Below are 14,968 nucleotides of genomic sequence, written 5' to 3' on the forward strand. Positions count from 1 at the left end.
AATGTGGATTCAGACAAGCACTCTGCCATTCAGCACTACACACTGCATTCATACCAGTTTCGGGCAGGGCTGTCTCAGTCATTGTGTCAAATACCAGATACCCATGACACACAATGCATATTTGTCACACACACCATTCACCCAGGTCCCACCCACAACATACAGTCATTGGGAAGGCTCTAGCCGGTCTGGACTTCCCCATAATACCATATATGGAACTTCCACTCAACAGCCAGTCAGGGGGAAGAGACAGAGTCAGGGCTTCCCAGGACTTCGGGAAAAGTAATGTAACAGGCAATAGAAAGCAAGAGGCCATCTTGTTTCCTATCAGGAATCCACTGATTCCAATGACAGGGCCTGGGCATCCCAAAATGGAGGATGCGCAGGGCACCTGTCCAATTCAGCACAGAGCTGCCACCAGCCTGTACCCTGCTCTGTGGGCCACACAAAGGTGCCCAAAAACATACACTAGGTGTACAGGGTCATACTCCCACCCATGGATGCCATAAGGGTATCTCAAGGGTCTGTTCACCAAACCAAATAGAGGAAGAGCTGCACCGCCAAGAGTCCCACATGAACTCCTGTGCGAAAAACAAGACAGAACACATGATTAAAAGCAATAAAGGACAAAGGATTCAGAGGCCCTGTCCCTCTGATGCATTTCCAGCATCAAAGTTCCCCAGCAACTTCAACTTGCCTTCTTTGCTACTTTAACAGAGATGTGATTTTATCACTAAATCTTTGCAGTACTTTCTTTTTCATCTAAATTATTACCTTGACCTCAACATTGTGCAATAGAACCAATGTTTTTCAATGTAACTTTATTAAAGGGCACTGCATTGTGAATGTAACAACAACCTTTGCCTACAAAGATGTACAATGTTTGCATTAGAACTAGATCTCCAGAAACACTGCGGTTGTGGGCTGCTTCCACTTCTCAGCTTTTCTTCCTGCTACTACTGCTTCAAGCACCCATGGGACCCACACCCCTCTGCAGCATGGGTGTCTCCAGCCCGGCCTCGACCACGAGAAGTCTCCTTCATTCCTCTGTCCCTCGGCTTGCTTCTGTACATGGGCCTCGGGTTGCAGCAAGATCTCAGCTCTGCACTCACAGCTACTAGGAGCTCGTAGAAAGACCTTCAACTTCAGCGCATCTCTCAGTGCAGCCACGGCAAGGCAGGGGTTGGGAACACAGGAACAACTCAGAATCTGCAGGTGAAATTTGTTCTTCTCTTGTCCTTAAGTGATCACACTTCCTCATGAACTGCCAGCCTCGTGCTCTTCTCCTGCTCCAGCTCAAGCTCCTTCCTGCTGCATCCTTTTATGCCTCTCAGGTGGGGCAACTGACAATCAGGTGCAGACCCTTAATGTTAATTGCCTGACCCTGGCAAAGGCTATTAGGCCTACTTGCCTGTTCTTTACTTCTACATGCCGCCACAGCCCTCTTCTTCATCTCAATCCATGTGGATTCTGGGACATGTAGTTCATTTTTATGGAAATTGGCGTTTTCCACTCCTTTTATAAGTTTAAAGGAATGGATCGCCCAAAAAAATTTTATTGCAAAAAAAGATGGACAATAATACAAAAAAAAAAATGTTCAAAAAATAAAAAATCGGATTGCCACTTTAGTCCCCATGTAAAATTTTAAGAAAATGAAGCTCAAAATTTTAAAAAGGAAGCACATGGGGGCATCCATTTTATGAAATGGATGCCCGCCTGTGCTTGCTTTTGCGGCACGAATGAAGGAAAAGCAAGCCAGCTGTAGTAAACAAAAGCTACCACTGGATGGCTTTTCTTTCATTGGTACCGGGACTCGGAGGACGCAGACCGGAGACTACAGGCAGAAAAGCTGCAGCTGCATCTTGGTAAGTGCTATTTATTTTTAAAAAAATAAGCACTAGCTGTGTTTTTTTTTCTAAGTTTTCCGGGCTGGAGGAGCCTGGAAAACTTATAAATAAAACCGCAGTTTAAAAACGTATTTATGTTTGCGGTAGCTTTTGAAGCTACCGCACACATAAATACAAAGTTATTGTGTTTGAAAACGCTGTTGTTTTTCTTTCCAAGTTTCTCAGGCTCGGAGGAGCCTGAGAAACTTGGAAAGAAAAATCGCAGCGTTTTCAAACACAACGCGGTTGTTTTCTGAAATGCTAAACGCTGCAGTGTTTCTGCCTAAAGCTGCTTTCCCATTTGAGGCTTACGGGCTCCCCACGGGGAGCCCGAGAGCCCCATATGGAAAAACAGCTTTAGGCAGAAACACTGCGGCATGGAAACACAACCGCGTTGTGTTTCTGCTGCCTTGGCTTTCACTTTGAGTCTCCGGGAGCACCTGAGACCCAAAGTGATAGCCACGGCAGCAGAAACACAATGCGGTTGTGTTTCAAAAACGCTGCAGTTTTCTTTCCAAGTTTCTCAGGCTCCTCCGAGCTGGAGGAGCCTGAGAAAATTGGAAATAAAAACCGCAGCGTTTTCAAACACAATAACGTTGTATTTATGTGTGCGGTAGCTTCAAAAGCTACAGCAAACATAAATACAAAGTTTTTAAAGCTGCCGTTTTATTTCTAAGTTTTCCGGGCTCCTCCAGCCCGGAAAACTTAGAAATAAAACCGCAGGTAGGGTTTATTTTTATTTAAAAAATAGCACTTACCGAGATGCAGCTGCAGCTTTTCTGCCTGTAGTCTCCGGTCTCCGTCCTCCGAGTCCCGGCACCAATGAAGGAAAAGCCACCAAGTGGTAGCTTTTGTTTACTACAGCTGGCTGGCTTTTCCTTCATTAGTGCCACAAAAGCCAAAGCAAGCACAGCGGCGGGCATCCATTTCACAAAATGGATGCCCCCATGTGCTCCCCTTTGAGCTTCATTTTCTCAAAATTTTACTTAGGGACTTAAAAAAAAAAAAAGGTGCCAATCGATTTTTTTTATTATTGCCCATCTTTTTTTGCAATAACATTTTTTGGGCGAACCATTCCTTTAAGGATGGTTTTAATTCCCCTAACATTTTTAGAAGAGGGATTATGGGGTTTAATCGTATTAGAGACAGATGTAGAAAAGGCTACATTTCCGTCACTCCTTTTGTTATACCTTTGGCATTGAGGAAGATGTTTATTATTAGGGATATAAAAGACCTGCTCTTTTGATTTATGTTGCAGGGTTACAATCTTGGAGTTTACCATTTCGGTCTTACTAGAAGGTTGAGATATATTAAAGAGACGATTAGGCCCAACCTCCTCCGACATGGTGGAAAGAGGATCTCTCTCAGAGGAGAAATACTGTGTCTTCTCAATCGAATCTCCTCACTACCCTGGGCCCTGTCCCCCCCGCCCAGGTGATTCTCCCACAGTAGACCACCCCCAGGGTTGGGATCAGGAAGCGTCTGCCCTCTCCTGGCTACCTAGGAAGAGACATTAGGCAGGTTTTTGGTGAGGTATCCGCAGGATTCCCCACATTACATAGGCTACCTGTGCAGTCACCTATCCAGCTGTGGTGGCCCAAGGCTGGAAATATTTAAGGGCCACAGCTTCTATTTATATACTCCATTACCACGTGCCAGTAAGAGATCCCCAAGAAATGACAGGTGTGCCAGAAGTCCCTGGAGAAAGCAGCAATTGTTTATCTCCTGGGGTCTAGACTGTGCCATGGAGAGGCGTGTTATATTAATTCAAGAGCAATATTTTCTCTTTTGCTTTCCATTAAAGAAATTTGATTTTGTCTTAAGCTATCAGATCCATTTTGAAGACAGGTACACATTGCTTTGTCACCCCCCTTCTCCCTCCAATGTCTGAAGAAATCCACCTTTTCTGCCAAAATCACTTGGAGGTCCAGTGAGACCCAGCAAAGTATTTAAGTTGTGCTTGCTTAGGTTATCCACTTTTCTTGTTAACCAGTCTAATAAAAACTTGTTGGCATTCACACGTTTGTTTTAAGAAACCGACAATCCCCTCGGTACTTTGTGACAATACTTTCCCTATATGCAATTAAAAGCCTACATCCTGGTATCTCACAAACGTTTTTTTTTTATATAAAGCATAGTAATTTCATTACAGGTGCAAAGGGGACTGCAGTAGTAGACGCCTGCATGACCCTATTATTTTTCAGCAAGTATGAGGCATGCTTGTGCTTTGAAGAAAGGTGTCTGGGCACGGCCAACACGTGTAAGCCACAGTCCTGGTGCCTGTTCTTTCCCCTTCTATTCTTGACATTAAGGTAATGGGGCAGTTGTTAACAAACATTGCCTGCCACAAGCTATCAAATGAGTTGGCAATGTTATGAGCAATGGCAAGGATTATTGCAGGGGTATTCCTGACCCGAACAACAGGCTGATCTTTCAAGACAACAATTACAGAGAGTGGTCAGACAGATATTTAAAGCAATGTTCAGTTTTTGCATTCATGTACTCAAGACAAAGCAAAGCCCACAGTCAAGCATAAGCAACATTCAACAAGGTAGAAATCTCCTAGAGTCTCTGGTGTAGCCCAACCTGTGAAGGTGGCACCAGACCAGCACCATTAGTTTTCCCCAAGAGAACATGCAGCTTATTGTGGACAGGCTATGGGAGATGCTTCAGTTTGTAGTGATCTGTCTGAATTATCTGCAAAAAGGGACAGAATACAGTATGGGTGTCTGAGTCCCAGTTAGCTCACTGCCTACAAAATGGATGCTTCAATTCCCTATCCGTATTACTGGCTACTAAATGAATATTCGGGATCCCTCGCTCGCATTCAGTGAGACAAACTTGTGAAATATGTTTCCTTTCAAGAAAGGGCAGTCAAGTGAAAGTGAGGAAGTGCTTGACATTACAGGGACTAGTGTTGTGATTGATAAGATCCCGTATTTGTCTCCAAGGGTGGTTGATGTGGTAGCTAAGGAGGCAGAGTGCGCCAAGCCACATTGTGATACTTGGCCTGCGTCTGTGCAATCCCTGGTCATGTATCAGTGACGCAAAAAAAAAAAAAACACAAACACAGCTGAGGACAATCACAGAAACATCCTTGCAGATAAATAGGGCACAGGAGTCAGCCGGAGGTAGGTGCTTTCAGATGAGGGATGTCAGAGCAAAGGGCTTTGGAAGAAAGGAGTTGGAGCACGGTAAGAGGAGCAGAAGAGGAGCAGAAGAGATGTCGAAAGAGCTGCAGGGAGGTGGAGGAAGGAAGGAAGGAGTACGTTGGGAAGAAGCAGAAAGAGTGAAGTTGGTACATAAGAGATAGTGGAACACCATAGGCGTAGGTTGGGTAGAGTCAAAAGAAACTGAAGAGGAATATTGTAGAAGGTGAAGAGGAGATATTACGACGTGGACAGCACCAAGTTAATTTCAGCGGAAGGAGGGATCCAGTCCGGTCAGCAAGGTTGCTAGAAGGGCAAAGGCCATGAACAGAGAAGGTTCTAGATGCAATCCTGGGTGCAGAAAAGTTAGTAACCAGAGACAGGCAGGTGAGCAAAAACCTTGAGAGCAGTTCATGAAAACTGCGATACAATCTCACAGGCAGCAACAGCTACAATTTCAAGGGACACTCACATTCTCTGCTTTATGAGATCAGCTGACATAGACACAATGCCTTACATACACCAAACTTAACTACAGCAGAAAGACCTGAAGGCCAGCTGTAGAAAGCATGAGCGAAAACAGTCTGTAGAGAGACTGAATTCTTGGCAGAAGGGACCTGGCTGGCCCTAGAAGAGGGGGTTGAAAAGGCTTTGCTTTCAAAAGAGACTTTTTGGGCTTCAGTCTGAATACTTTGCTTCGGACAAAGACTTCCTATCTGCTATTGTTCCCCATTGAGATCTATGTCCTGACACCGAATTGCCACCTCATCGAAGCACACATAGGATCATCACGATCACTGGACTCGAACAGCTGGAGTGTCACATGCCGACCGTAAGCAGCAGTAACCACGTCTCGAATCAGACCCGATCTTCTAAACTACCCTGGTGAGCCATCTGAAGCGCATCGCTCGGACACTGTACTCGAACTGTGCTAAGCAACCGTCAACCTTTGCTCCCTGCTTGGGCCTAAATACATCACTGCCAAAGAATTTAGCTTGACTGGCTTGCACAGCATCAAGAATACTGATTTCACACTGCCAAACCACCAAGAACTGCAGAAAGGTATGATTGACTGGTAACTAACCCCTAAGTCCAATTTTGGGCCCCAGAGACTGGTTATGTCAGTTTAATCAATTTTGCGAGTGAGGACCAAGAAAGAGATATTTGCGACAAATGGATTTTCCCATAGGAACCGATAGTTACTAATTCGGACTTATCGCAGTAGAATTGCATTGAAATGAGCTTGGCATAATGTGAATTTCTGGATTAAAAAAACAGAGAATCCCAAAAAAAAAATGGAAATAGAGTAATTTCATTCAGCCGATGAATGAGAAGCTGGCCGAAAAAGAAGCTAGGTTCAGTGTCATGAGGACAAGGGGCACCTGTGGTGGGCGTGATGAGATGCAGGTCACTGCATAACCATGTCTGTAGGCACTGCCAGACTCTTCCGACACTTGGGGGGCTTCAGTGATATTCAGATTAGGAGGTATGCGAGCCTGCACTCCTTGCTCGATCCAGCAGGAGTGAATCCACTCAGAAAGAAGTAGAAGCCCTGCGGCCATAAAGGGGCCAGAACTCTCTATATTGTCTCAGGAGGATAGCTCAGGGGCAACGTGCTCTCCTTGGAAGCAAGACGACACAGAGCACACCACAGGTTCGATCCCCGGTCCGCGCTTAGAAACCTCTGGGTATTAAGCACGTTATAAATAACCTATCATATCATACACAAACTGTGTCCTGGAAGAAAAGGGAACCGGAACGTTAGCATGAAAGATAAGAGTGTGACACCAAAACCTCTGCGAGGCTTCAAAACAATGCCAGCAATTATGAAACGAACCAATAATTATTCACAATGTTCATCGCATTTGGGTGGTGTGATCAGACACGTACATCGGAATAAAAGGCCACCAACTGAAAAACCTGCGGGTGCGCCCTAAATACATAGGTACTACTTTCACATGCCCCTTGTTCCTTAATGCAGTATTTGTATTCATTTTTCAGCAGTAGAATAAAGAACATATTTATCAAGGTAGATCAAAGAATGCACATTGTACAATACAGTGCAATGGGCCAATTCAAGGAGAAATCAGAGAAAATACATACATTACACTTGCTAATCGCTTTCCCTGTGCGCATAAACCATGCCCTTTTGCAAAATCAAAACGTCCTACACCACGGCGTTTCCTTTTCATTATGCAGGCACACAGCTGGTTAAAAGGAAAAAGTCGCATAGAGACTGCCTTTTCTTGGCAATTGCCCCTTCTGTCAAATTTGGGTTAACAGAATTGGTGATGGCTTAACATCAGAGCCATTCACTCCCGTCTCTAGACGCCGAATTCCTCAAAGCCTGAGAAGCTGTTCTACAGACTGTCCACCCTCATGCTGCCTTCTATACAGCATCGTACCGGGTGCCTGTGTCCTTTCTCCGTGTCACATGATACACTGCCTGTGTCCTCTCACCCGCTTCCCTGCCTAACACATGCTGTCCCCGGTCCTGTGTTGCGCCAGCTTCTCACCTGCCTTGATGGCTTGTGGTAGTAACGCCTGCCCGGTCATGCCAGTGGCTCCGAAGATTACAACGTTCTTTACCAAGGACGCCATGCTGTGGGGTGTGAGCTGAGATATGGAACAACTGTCCTGGGGCTGGAGTATTCGTCGTCTATAGCAGTTACAGAGCTTTCAGTGTGACGGGAGCAAATGATTCGAGTTTTGCTTCCTGGAGTGAGAGCTATCTGGGAAGGGGAGAGGCCTGTGTAGGGGTGGGCGTCACATTTCTTTCATAACCCACGGCCTTAAAGAGACAGTGCCTCCAGAGCAAACCGCAGAGAGAGGTAATGATTGCGAGACAGTGCAGTGGTCACCACCCACATTCCATTCATTAATTTGTCCAAGAATACCGGCAGGGACAAATATAGTGTTTATAGAGTTTTAAAGCACGGGCTGGGATCATAGGACATAGATGCCAGTACTGTCCATTGCATTCTGTATACGCTAGTCGAGGCCCGTTATAACTTTGCATTTTGGCACTTGTAGTTCTGCATTTACCCATCCTAAAATTAGGACTACAAGTAAAAGAATGCGCATTTAAAACCAGGACTAAATTAGCTTCTCTTGAATGGAAGATAACGTTAGCATGTATGTTCTAGAGTGCGCTTCCAGTAAACACCTGGACGCTGCATACACATCCCAGGTGCTGCAATACACATGCCCCGTTGCTGTCAGACTCAGTACTGTAAGGCTGCTTCATGCTTATTTACTGGGGCTGCCATCATGTGCCGGGGACAGGTGCTGGCAGTGCGTGTCTAGTGTTATGTGCTTAAGTATTCTACGGTGTTACATATCAGAGTTTGGTTTGGCTCAAGATTCCACGGTGCGCCATTAAAATCTGATTGAAGCGGCTGCAAAACATGCCCGTAATATAAGTGCTGTGATCAATATGCCAGACCATGTGGCCATTAGTACCATCACCTTATGTAACCAAACCTCAGTGTGGCAGGTATTGCCATTTTGCTCATTCCAATACAAAGCCAGTGTATACAACTCAGTATAGTCCCAGTTTGCACAATCCCAGTATGGCAAAATGTCCCAGTTTCGACAGTCCCCTCGTGTTTCCAGTGTGCGTAAACCAAATATTCTAAGGTATGATGAAAGCCTGCCCAGAAACAAAGAACCCTACATCCACCCCCCATTCACCAGACAGCACACACATGCAAAACCACGGGGCATCTCTGTCATCAGACCACGCCCAAAAAACCGAAGCACAGGGAATTTACAAAAAGACCCCCGTTTCTTTAAGCTAGGGCAGCATACCTTTCCGCTCTCACCTCACTTTTCATCACTACCAGCATATTCACAGAGGGCACAATGCTAGTATAGGGCCAGTTTGCACAATTCGAACATACTCCTAGTTGCACAATACCAGAACATTCCCAGTTCGATCAATCACATTCCAGTTTGCACTATCCATGTATGTTCAGCAAAATGTCAGTAATTTTATGTACAGTTTGCAAAATGCATGTATATTTACCAACCTCACCTCTTCTCTCTGCTCCCACCCCAGTAAGTTCCCAAGACCCTAGAGCCCATGCTTGATACTCCTTGTCCCCACCCCGTCTTCTCCTCACACACAGCTGAGGGCTTTGCCCCAAACTTCTAATATGAGATATCACAGTGGCCCTGCCATCCTTCCCTTGTCCTCGCTACTGCATTCCTCCAACTACTATCTGAAACTTCTCCTCCTAGCTCACTTTCCCTCCCACCTTTAAACTAAACTGCCACCCATTCACCTAACCGCCCACCTTTCGGTGCTCCTAAGTAGTAAGCCTGGGCAAACCTTTTCAAAAGTGATCCGCTGGCTCCTGTGAATCTACTAGTGAGATTCGGATAGGTTCTCTGGTTGATGCACAGTTTTCTTCTTCCTGAACCTCCTTCAAGAGCCATAAATCCTCTGGGAAGTTTGGGAGAAGTTCGAGCTAGTGTACAAAATAACCGAAAAGGCTTCAGGACGGGAGATAAAGGTTAGGGGCACGGGAGAGGTGGGTGGGCACGGGTTAGCAAGAATAAGTGGAGTCCTGTGCATCTGTGAATGTTGTCCACATTGCTCTCTGCAGTTAGATATGTAAGTAAACTAATGCACGTACTAAAGAGAGGTGTCTTTAACCTGCCAGTCCCAGGTTTGAATGCATAAGGAGAGCGTAGCCTTTCAACCTTCTGAAGCTGATCACATTAGTAAAGTTGAAGTGGGGAATTGTAGGATATGTCAGACCAGGAGAGTCAGTCACATGTCAATCCTGCATGCGTCTGCTTTTCAGCATTCACGGGTGGACAATTCATTGAGGTTTGCAATATTACATTATAGGGAACGCATAATAGACAACTACTGCTGGAAAGCCTGTCAGGGAGTGGAAGTCAGTCATGCATTAGGGATGCATAAAGTTTAATCGTGCTGAGCTTTATTCCATGGGGACTACTGAGGTTATTTATTTAATAATAGGGAATGTCCATGGCTGGTGGGCAATGACCTCAGAAAGGCCAGTAAGCCTCAGGCAGTCAATCACCTGTTAAGCATTCATGATGTAGACTCGGACGTTTCTTAAAGGATTACCATTTAGTCAGGTAGGATTGCAATGTTACGAGCTCTGTACATGGGAAAAAACACATAACATACATATACAGTAAGAGTGCATGGAGCAACATACATGACCTCAGCACTAATGGGCAATGCTGCATGGGCATCCCATAAGCGAGGCAAGGTAACTGCTGTTACCATCAGCAGCTGGGAGAGGGGCAGCCCCAACCTTATTTGTGCCTGCTCCTCTCCTCCCCCCAGCTACAGAGACACGCAGTATCGGCAGCACAAAGCCACGGAAGGGTGAGGTGCGAACAGTCACCTCACCCTTCCTCCAAACAGCGAGGTGCTAAGCACCATAAGGAAACCAACCGCCAGGCAGGGCCCAGGTTCAAAGACCTGCCCCCACCAGGGGGCCTGACAGTCGGCTATCCGGCCGGGGGCTGTGACAACAGCAGCCCCCACCACATACATAACAAAAACCCAGGGCCTCCCTGGGTCCTATAAATAAGAGCAGCATGCTCTGAGTAAACACAATTTGTTTGTGGACCCTTAAAGGGGCCCCAAGCAAACAGGAGGCTCACTGTTTACTCAGTGTCTTCCAAATCTTCTTGCTTCTTTAGCAAATCTTGAAGTTCGCTGTACATCGCAGCGTCATTTTTCCTTCCTGAACATTGGACTGTTCAAAGCAATTGCATTACAGCCTGAAAGAAGGAAGAAGAGTGAAGTCAGCCAGGGATAACCCCCAGAAAGTAGAAACCAAAATCAAGAAAGAACTGCAACTAGGCAGGATAGCAGGTCCCTGGGACGGCATGCCTTTAAAGAACTAATTAATATCTCCACTAGGCCTGGTCCCCAAAAAAGAACCCGGGAAAATGAGGCTAATCCATCATCTTTCCTACCCAAAGGCCAGTCTTTAAATGACGGCATCCCACACACAGAATCCGCCGTATCTTACACACATTTCCAAGAGGCGGTAAGGCTCATACAAGAATGCGGCAGAAACGCTTTGATGGCCAAGCTGGACATCGAATCTGCTCTTAGACTTTTGCCAGTCCACCCAGAGTCACAGCAGTGGCTAGGTTTCACTTTTAACAACAAATTCTATGTAGATAGATGCCTCCCCATGGGGTGCGCAGTATCCTGTGCACTATTTGAGCAATTCAGTTCCTTTTTCCAATGGGCTTTCCAAAAGCAGAGACCAGGGACAAAAATAGTACATTACCTAGATGATTTCATGGTTATGGGGCCACCAAACTCTGGGGAATGCGGCAGGGCTTTAGCAAAACTTGAGCACATGGCCGCCCATTGGGGAATTCCCCTAGCGAAGGAGAAAACCGCCAAACCAGACACTAACATAATTTTCCTGGGCATCGAAATAGACTCAGCAAAGGGGCTCTGCAGAATCCCCAAAATAAAAATAACAGAACTCTTGTTTAAAATACAAAACCTGATAATGAAAGAGAAGGGGACAGTAAAGGAAATACAATCCTTAGCAGGCAGTCTCAATTTCGCATCCAGAATAATACCTCAAGGGAGGATATTTTCCAGAAGCCTAGAGTTCAAAATCAAATCATTCACCAAACCCCACTTGCATATCTGGCTAGGCAAAGAGGTTAAACAAGACCTGGAAACATGGGCAAAATTCCTCAGAGATTTCAACGGGTCTTTACTTTGGCAAATGCCTTTAAATACCTGGTCAAACAGGGTCCTATACACCGATGCAGCCGGGAGCAAGGGGTTTTGGAGCCATACTAGACTCTAAATGGGTGGCAGGACACTGGCCCAATTCATGGCAAGCAGCAGGGTGGACAGAAAACATCACCCTCCTAGAAATATTTCCCATCTGCCTAACATTACACATCTGGGGCATGCGACTAGCGAACACAGAACTTTTGATCTGGTGTGATAACATGGCGGTAGTGGGCTCCATAAACAGAAGGTCTACAAGATGCCCTTTAGTACTGAAAGTATTACGAGCCATTACAACATTCACACTACAAGAAAACGTTGTAGTCAAAGCGAAGCACATTTCAGGGGCAGATAATAACATTGCTGATGCTTTATCTCGCTTCCAGTGAACAAGATTCAGAGAGCTAGCGCCACACGCCCAAGAACAGATGACGCCAATACCAGCAGAATGCTGGGCAATAATGGGAAGACAAGAATAACGGCATCAACGCCAGTGCCAGAGAGCTCAGGCCGGGATGTCCAAAGGAAACCAGCCACTTCTAAAACGGGTGCCAACAACACATTGGCATCAACGCCAGCACCAGAGAGCGCAGGCCGGGATGACCAACATAAAACAGGCACCTCTAAAACGGGTGCCAACAACACATTGGCATCAACGCCAGCGCCAGAGAGCCCAGGCCGGGATGCCCAACAAGAATCAGGCACATCATCAACGGGTGCCAACAACCTCACAGGCTTCCTAACGGAGATAGTAGAGAGGGCAGTGGCAAGCACTACTGCAACACAGTACAGTAAGTGTTTGCAGACAGTATTTAATGCCGCAGGTTTAAACCATGTAGAATTAATAACGATTAAAGACATAGAAGTATTTTTAAAATGGGCTCGGGCACAAGGGTTCAAAAGGGATTGGGCAAAAAGACACCTGGTGGCAATTTCATATTTTACAAAAATACGGGGCGATTCAGACCCCACCCAGAACGCCCTCATCTCTTATGCAATGAAAGGATGGGGCAGAATAGAGGGTTCCCAAGTGGACACCCGCCGACCCCTTGATTTCAACAATCTTGTGCAGATAGCAAGCCAGTTGGAAGCCATATGTTGGCACCCTTATGAGATAATGTTATTCAAAACAGCCTTTTTCCTAGCCTACTTTGGGGCTTTCCGGGTAGGAGAACTCATTGCTTCCAGCACCAAGGCCACAAACGGCCTGGGTGTCATGGAAGTCAGGGTGAGACAGGAGAGTGTTAACATAGAAATGCAACAGTCAAAAACGGGTGCAAAAAGAACCATCAACATTTGTTGCATTGATGAAGCAACAAACTGTCCGGTTTGCATCACCAACCTCTATTACGCACAACGACCCAAAGTGGGGGGGGGAGTTTTTTAATCCACAAGGATGCATCGGCACTAAGCTGCTACCAATTTAAAGGGGTGCTGATAAAAGCAATCAGCAAGGCTGGGTGGGACCCCAAACATTTCGGCACCCATTCCTTCAGGATAGGTGCCGCCACTGCAGCATGGCAGGGAGGCCTAGCACCGCAACAACTAAAAAACATAGGGGGATGGAAGTCAGACTGTTATAATAGATATATCAGACCACAACTGATATAGCCATCCTCCCTCAAATTTTCTTCTCTTTCCCCCCCCCCCCCACCACTACAGAAACAATAGGCGAATCGAGGACCACACTCCGATCAGCATGGATAGTCGGCCACTCATTCATTTTCAGGACAGGCAGATGGGCAGAAGAGACTAAAGAAGGGCCACCTTTCAGAAACACCATTACTTCATGGTGGGGATACAGAGGCCTACGGTGGGCCGACGTCCACGAAACACTAGCAGAATTGGTGGCATACAGGGACCCCCCAGATTTCCTGATCATTCATCTAGGGGGCAACGACCTAGTCAACACGGCTAGACGAATCATATGCGAAGAAATCTGCTCCTCCCTAGCAGGCATTTCGCACAACTGGAGGGGTACTGAAATATACTTCTGAGCCATCTTACCAAGAAAGAAATGGCTAGGGGCCAACTGCTACACATCTGTAGACATCTCCAGAAGAAAATTGAACAGGGGGATAGAGAGATTCTGTATGACAAGAGGACTGGGTTTCATAAAACACCCAGCCATTACACTAGGCAACCCAGACCTCTTTCTTCACGATGGCACCCATTTATCTAACGAGGACATGGAGCATTTCTTTCGGGAAATCAATGCAACTCTTGCTTACAGGGGCTGTCTCTAGGGCATACTTCTGGGGGAACACGGTCAGCCGCACAAACTCCCCGCGTGTGGCAGCACGGGTCAGAGGGGGTAACCTCAGGACCCGGTGCCCAAAAGTATGATACCATTACGATATGTGATATTGTGTATTTGCCATAACCCATATCTGTACAATAAAATCCTACAGCCTTTTATTGCCAACACTTGACACAAGTTGTGAGCCTATTTATATGGGAGATTGTTTGGGGTTCGGCCAACACTAATGCATGCATATGGGTTCAGCAGTTATGGGCAATGCTGCATGGGCATCCCATAAGCAAGGCAGGGTAACTGCTGTTACCATCAGCAGCTGGGAGAGGGGCAGCCCCAACCTTATTTGTGCCTGCTCCTCTCCTCTCCCCAGCTACAGAGACACACAGTCTCGGCAGCACAAAGCCACGGAAGGGTGAGGTGCGAACAGTCACCTCACCCTTCCTCCAAACAGCAAGGTGCTAAGCACCATAAGGAAACCAACCGTCAGGCAGGGCCCAGGTTCAAAGACCTGCCCCCACCAGGGGGCCAGACAGTCGGCTATCCGGCCAGGGGCTGCGACAACAGCAGCCCCCACCACATACATAACAAAGACCCAGGGCCTCCCTGGGTCCTATAAATAAGAGCAGCATGCTCTGAGTAAACACAGTCTGTTTGTGGACCCTGAACGGGGACCCAAGCAAACAGGAGGTTCACTGTTTACTCAGTGTCTTCCAAATCTTCTTGCTTCTTTACCACAGAACCCACCCACCCTACAAAAAGGGGAGAAGAACAAAAAGAAGTACAAGGCACTGTACGGTGCCCACAACAAGTCGTGGGACACAAGAAGGCGGCACGGGTCAGAGGGGGTAACCTCAGGACCCGGTGCCCAAAAGTATGATACCATTATGATATGTGATATTGTGTATTTGCCATAACC

At 46.5% G+C, this 14,968-nt stretch overlaps 1 protein-coding gene across 1 annotated transcript in view; it reads right to left on the reverse strand.

Annotated features, from left to right (window-relative positions):
- The window catches only part of BLVRB (biliverdin reductase B), a 203,341-nt gene extending 195,553 nt beyond the window's left edge, over positions 1-7,788 (reverse strand). Inside the window, exon 1 of the mRNA XM_069644493.1 lies at positions 7,552-7,788. Within this exon, the coding sequence (XP_069500594.1) occupies positions 7,552-7,636 (85 nt within the window). The 5' untranslated portion in view covers positions 7,637-7,788. The remainder of the gene's footprint in view (positions 1-7,551) is intronic.
- Between the last annotated feature and the right edge of the window lie 7,180 nt (positions 7,789-14,968).

Source organism: Ambystoma mexicanum, chromosome 2p, assembly GCF_040938575.1.
Source record: "Ambystoma mexicanum isolate Mex_15411 chromosome 2p, UKY_AmexF1_1, whole genome shotgun sequence".
NCBI classification, from domain to species: domain Eukaryota; kingdom Metazoa; phylum Chordata; class Amphibia; order Caudata; family Ambystomatidae; genus Ambystoma; species Ambystoma mexicanum.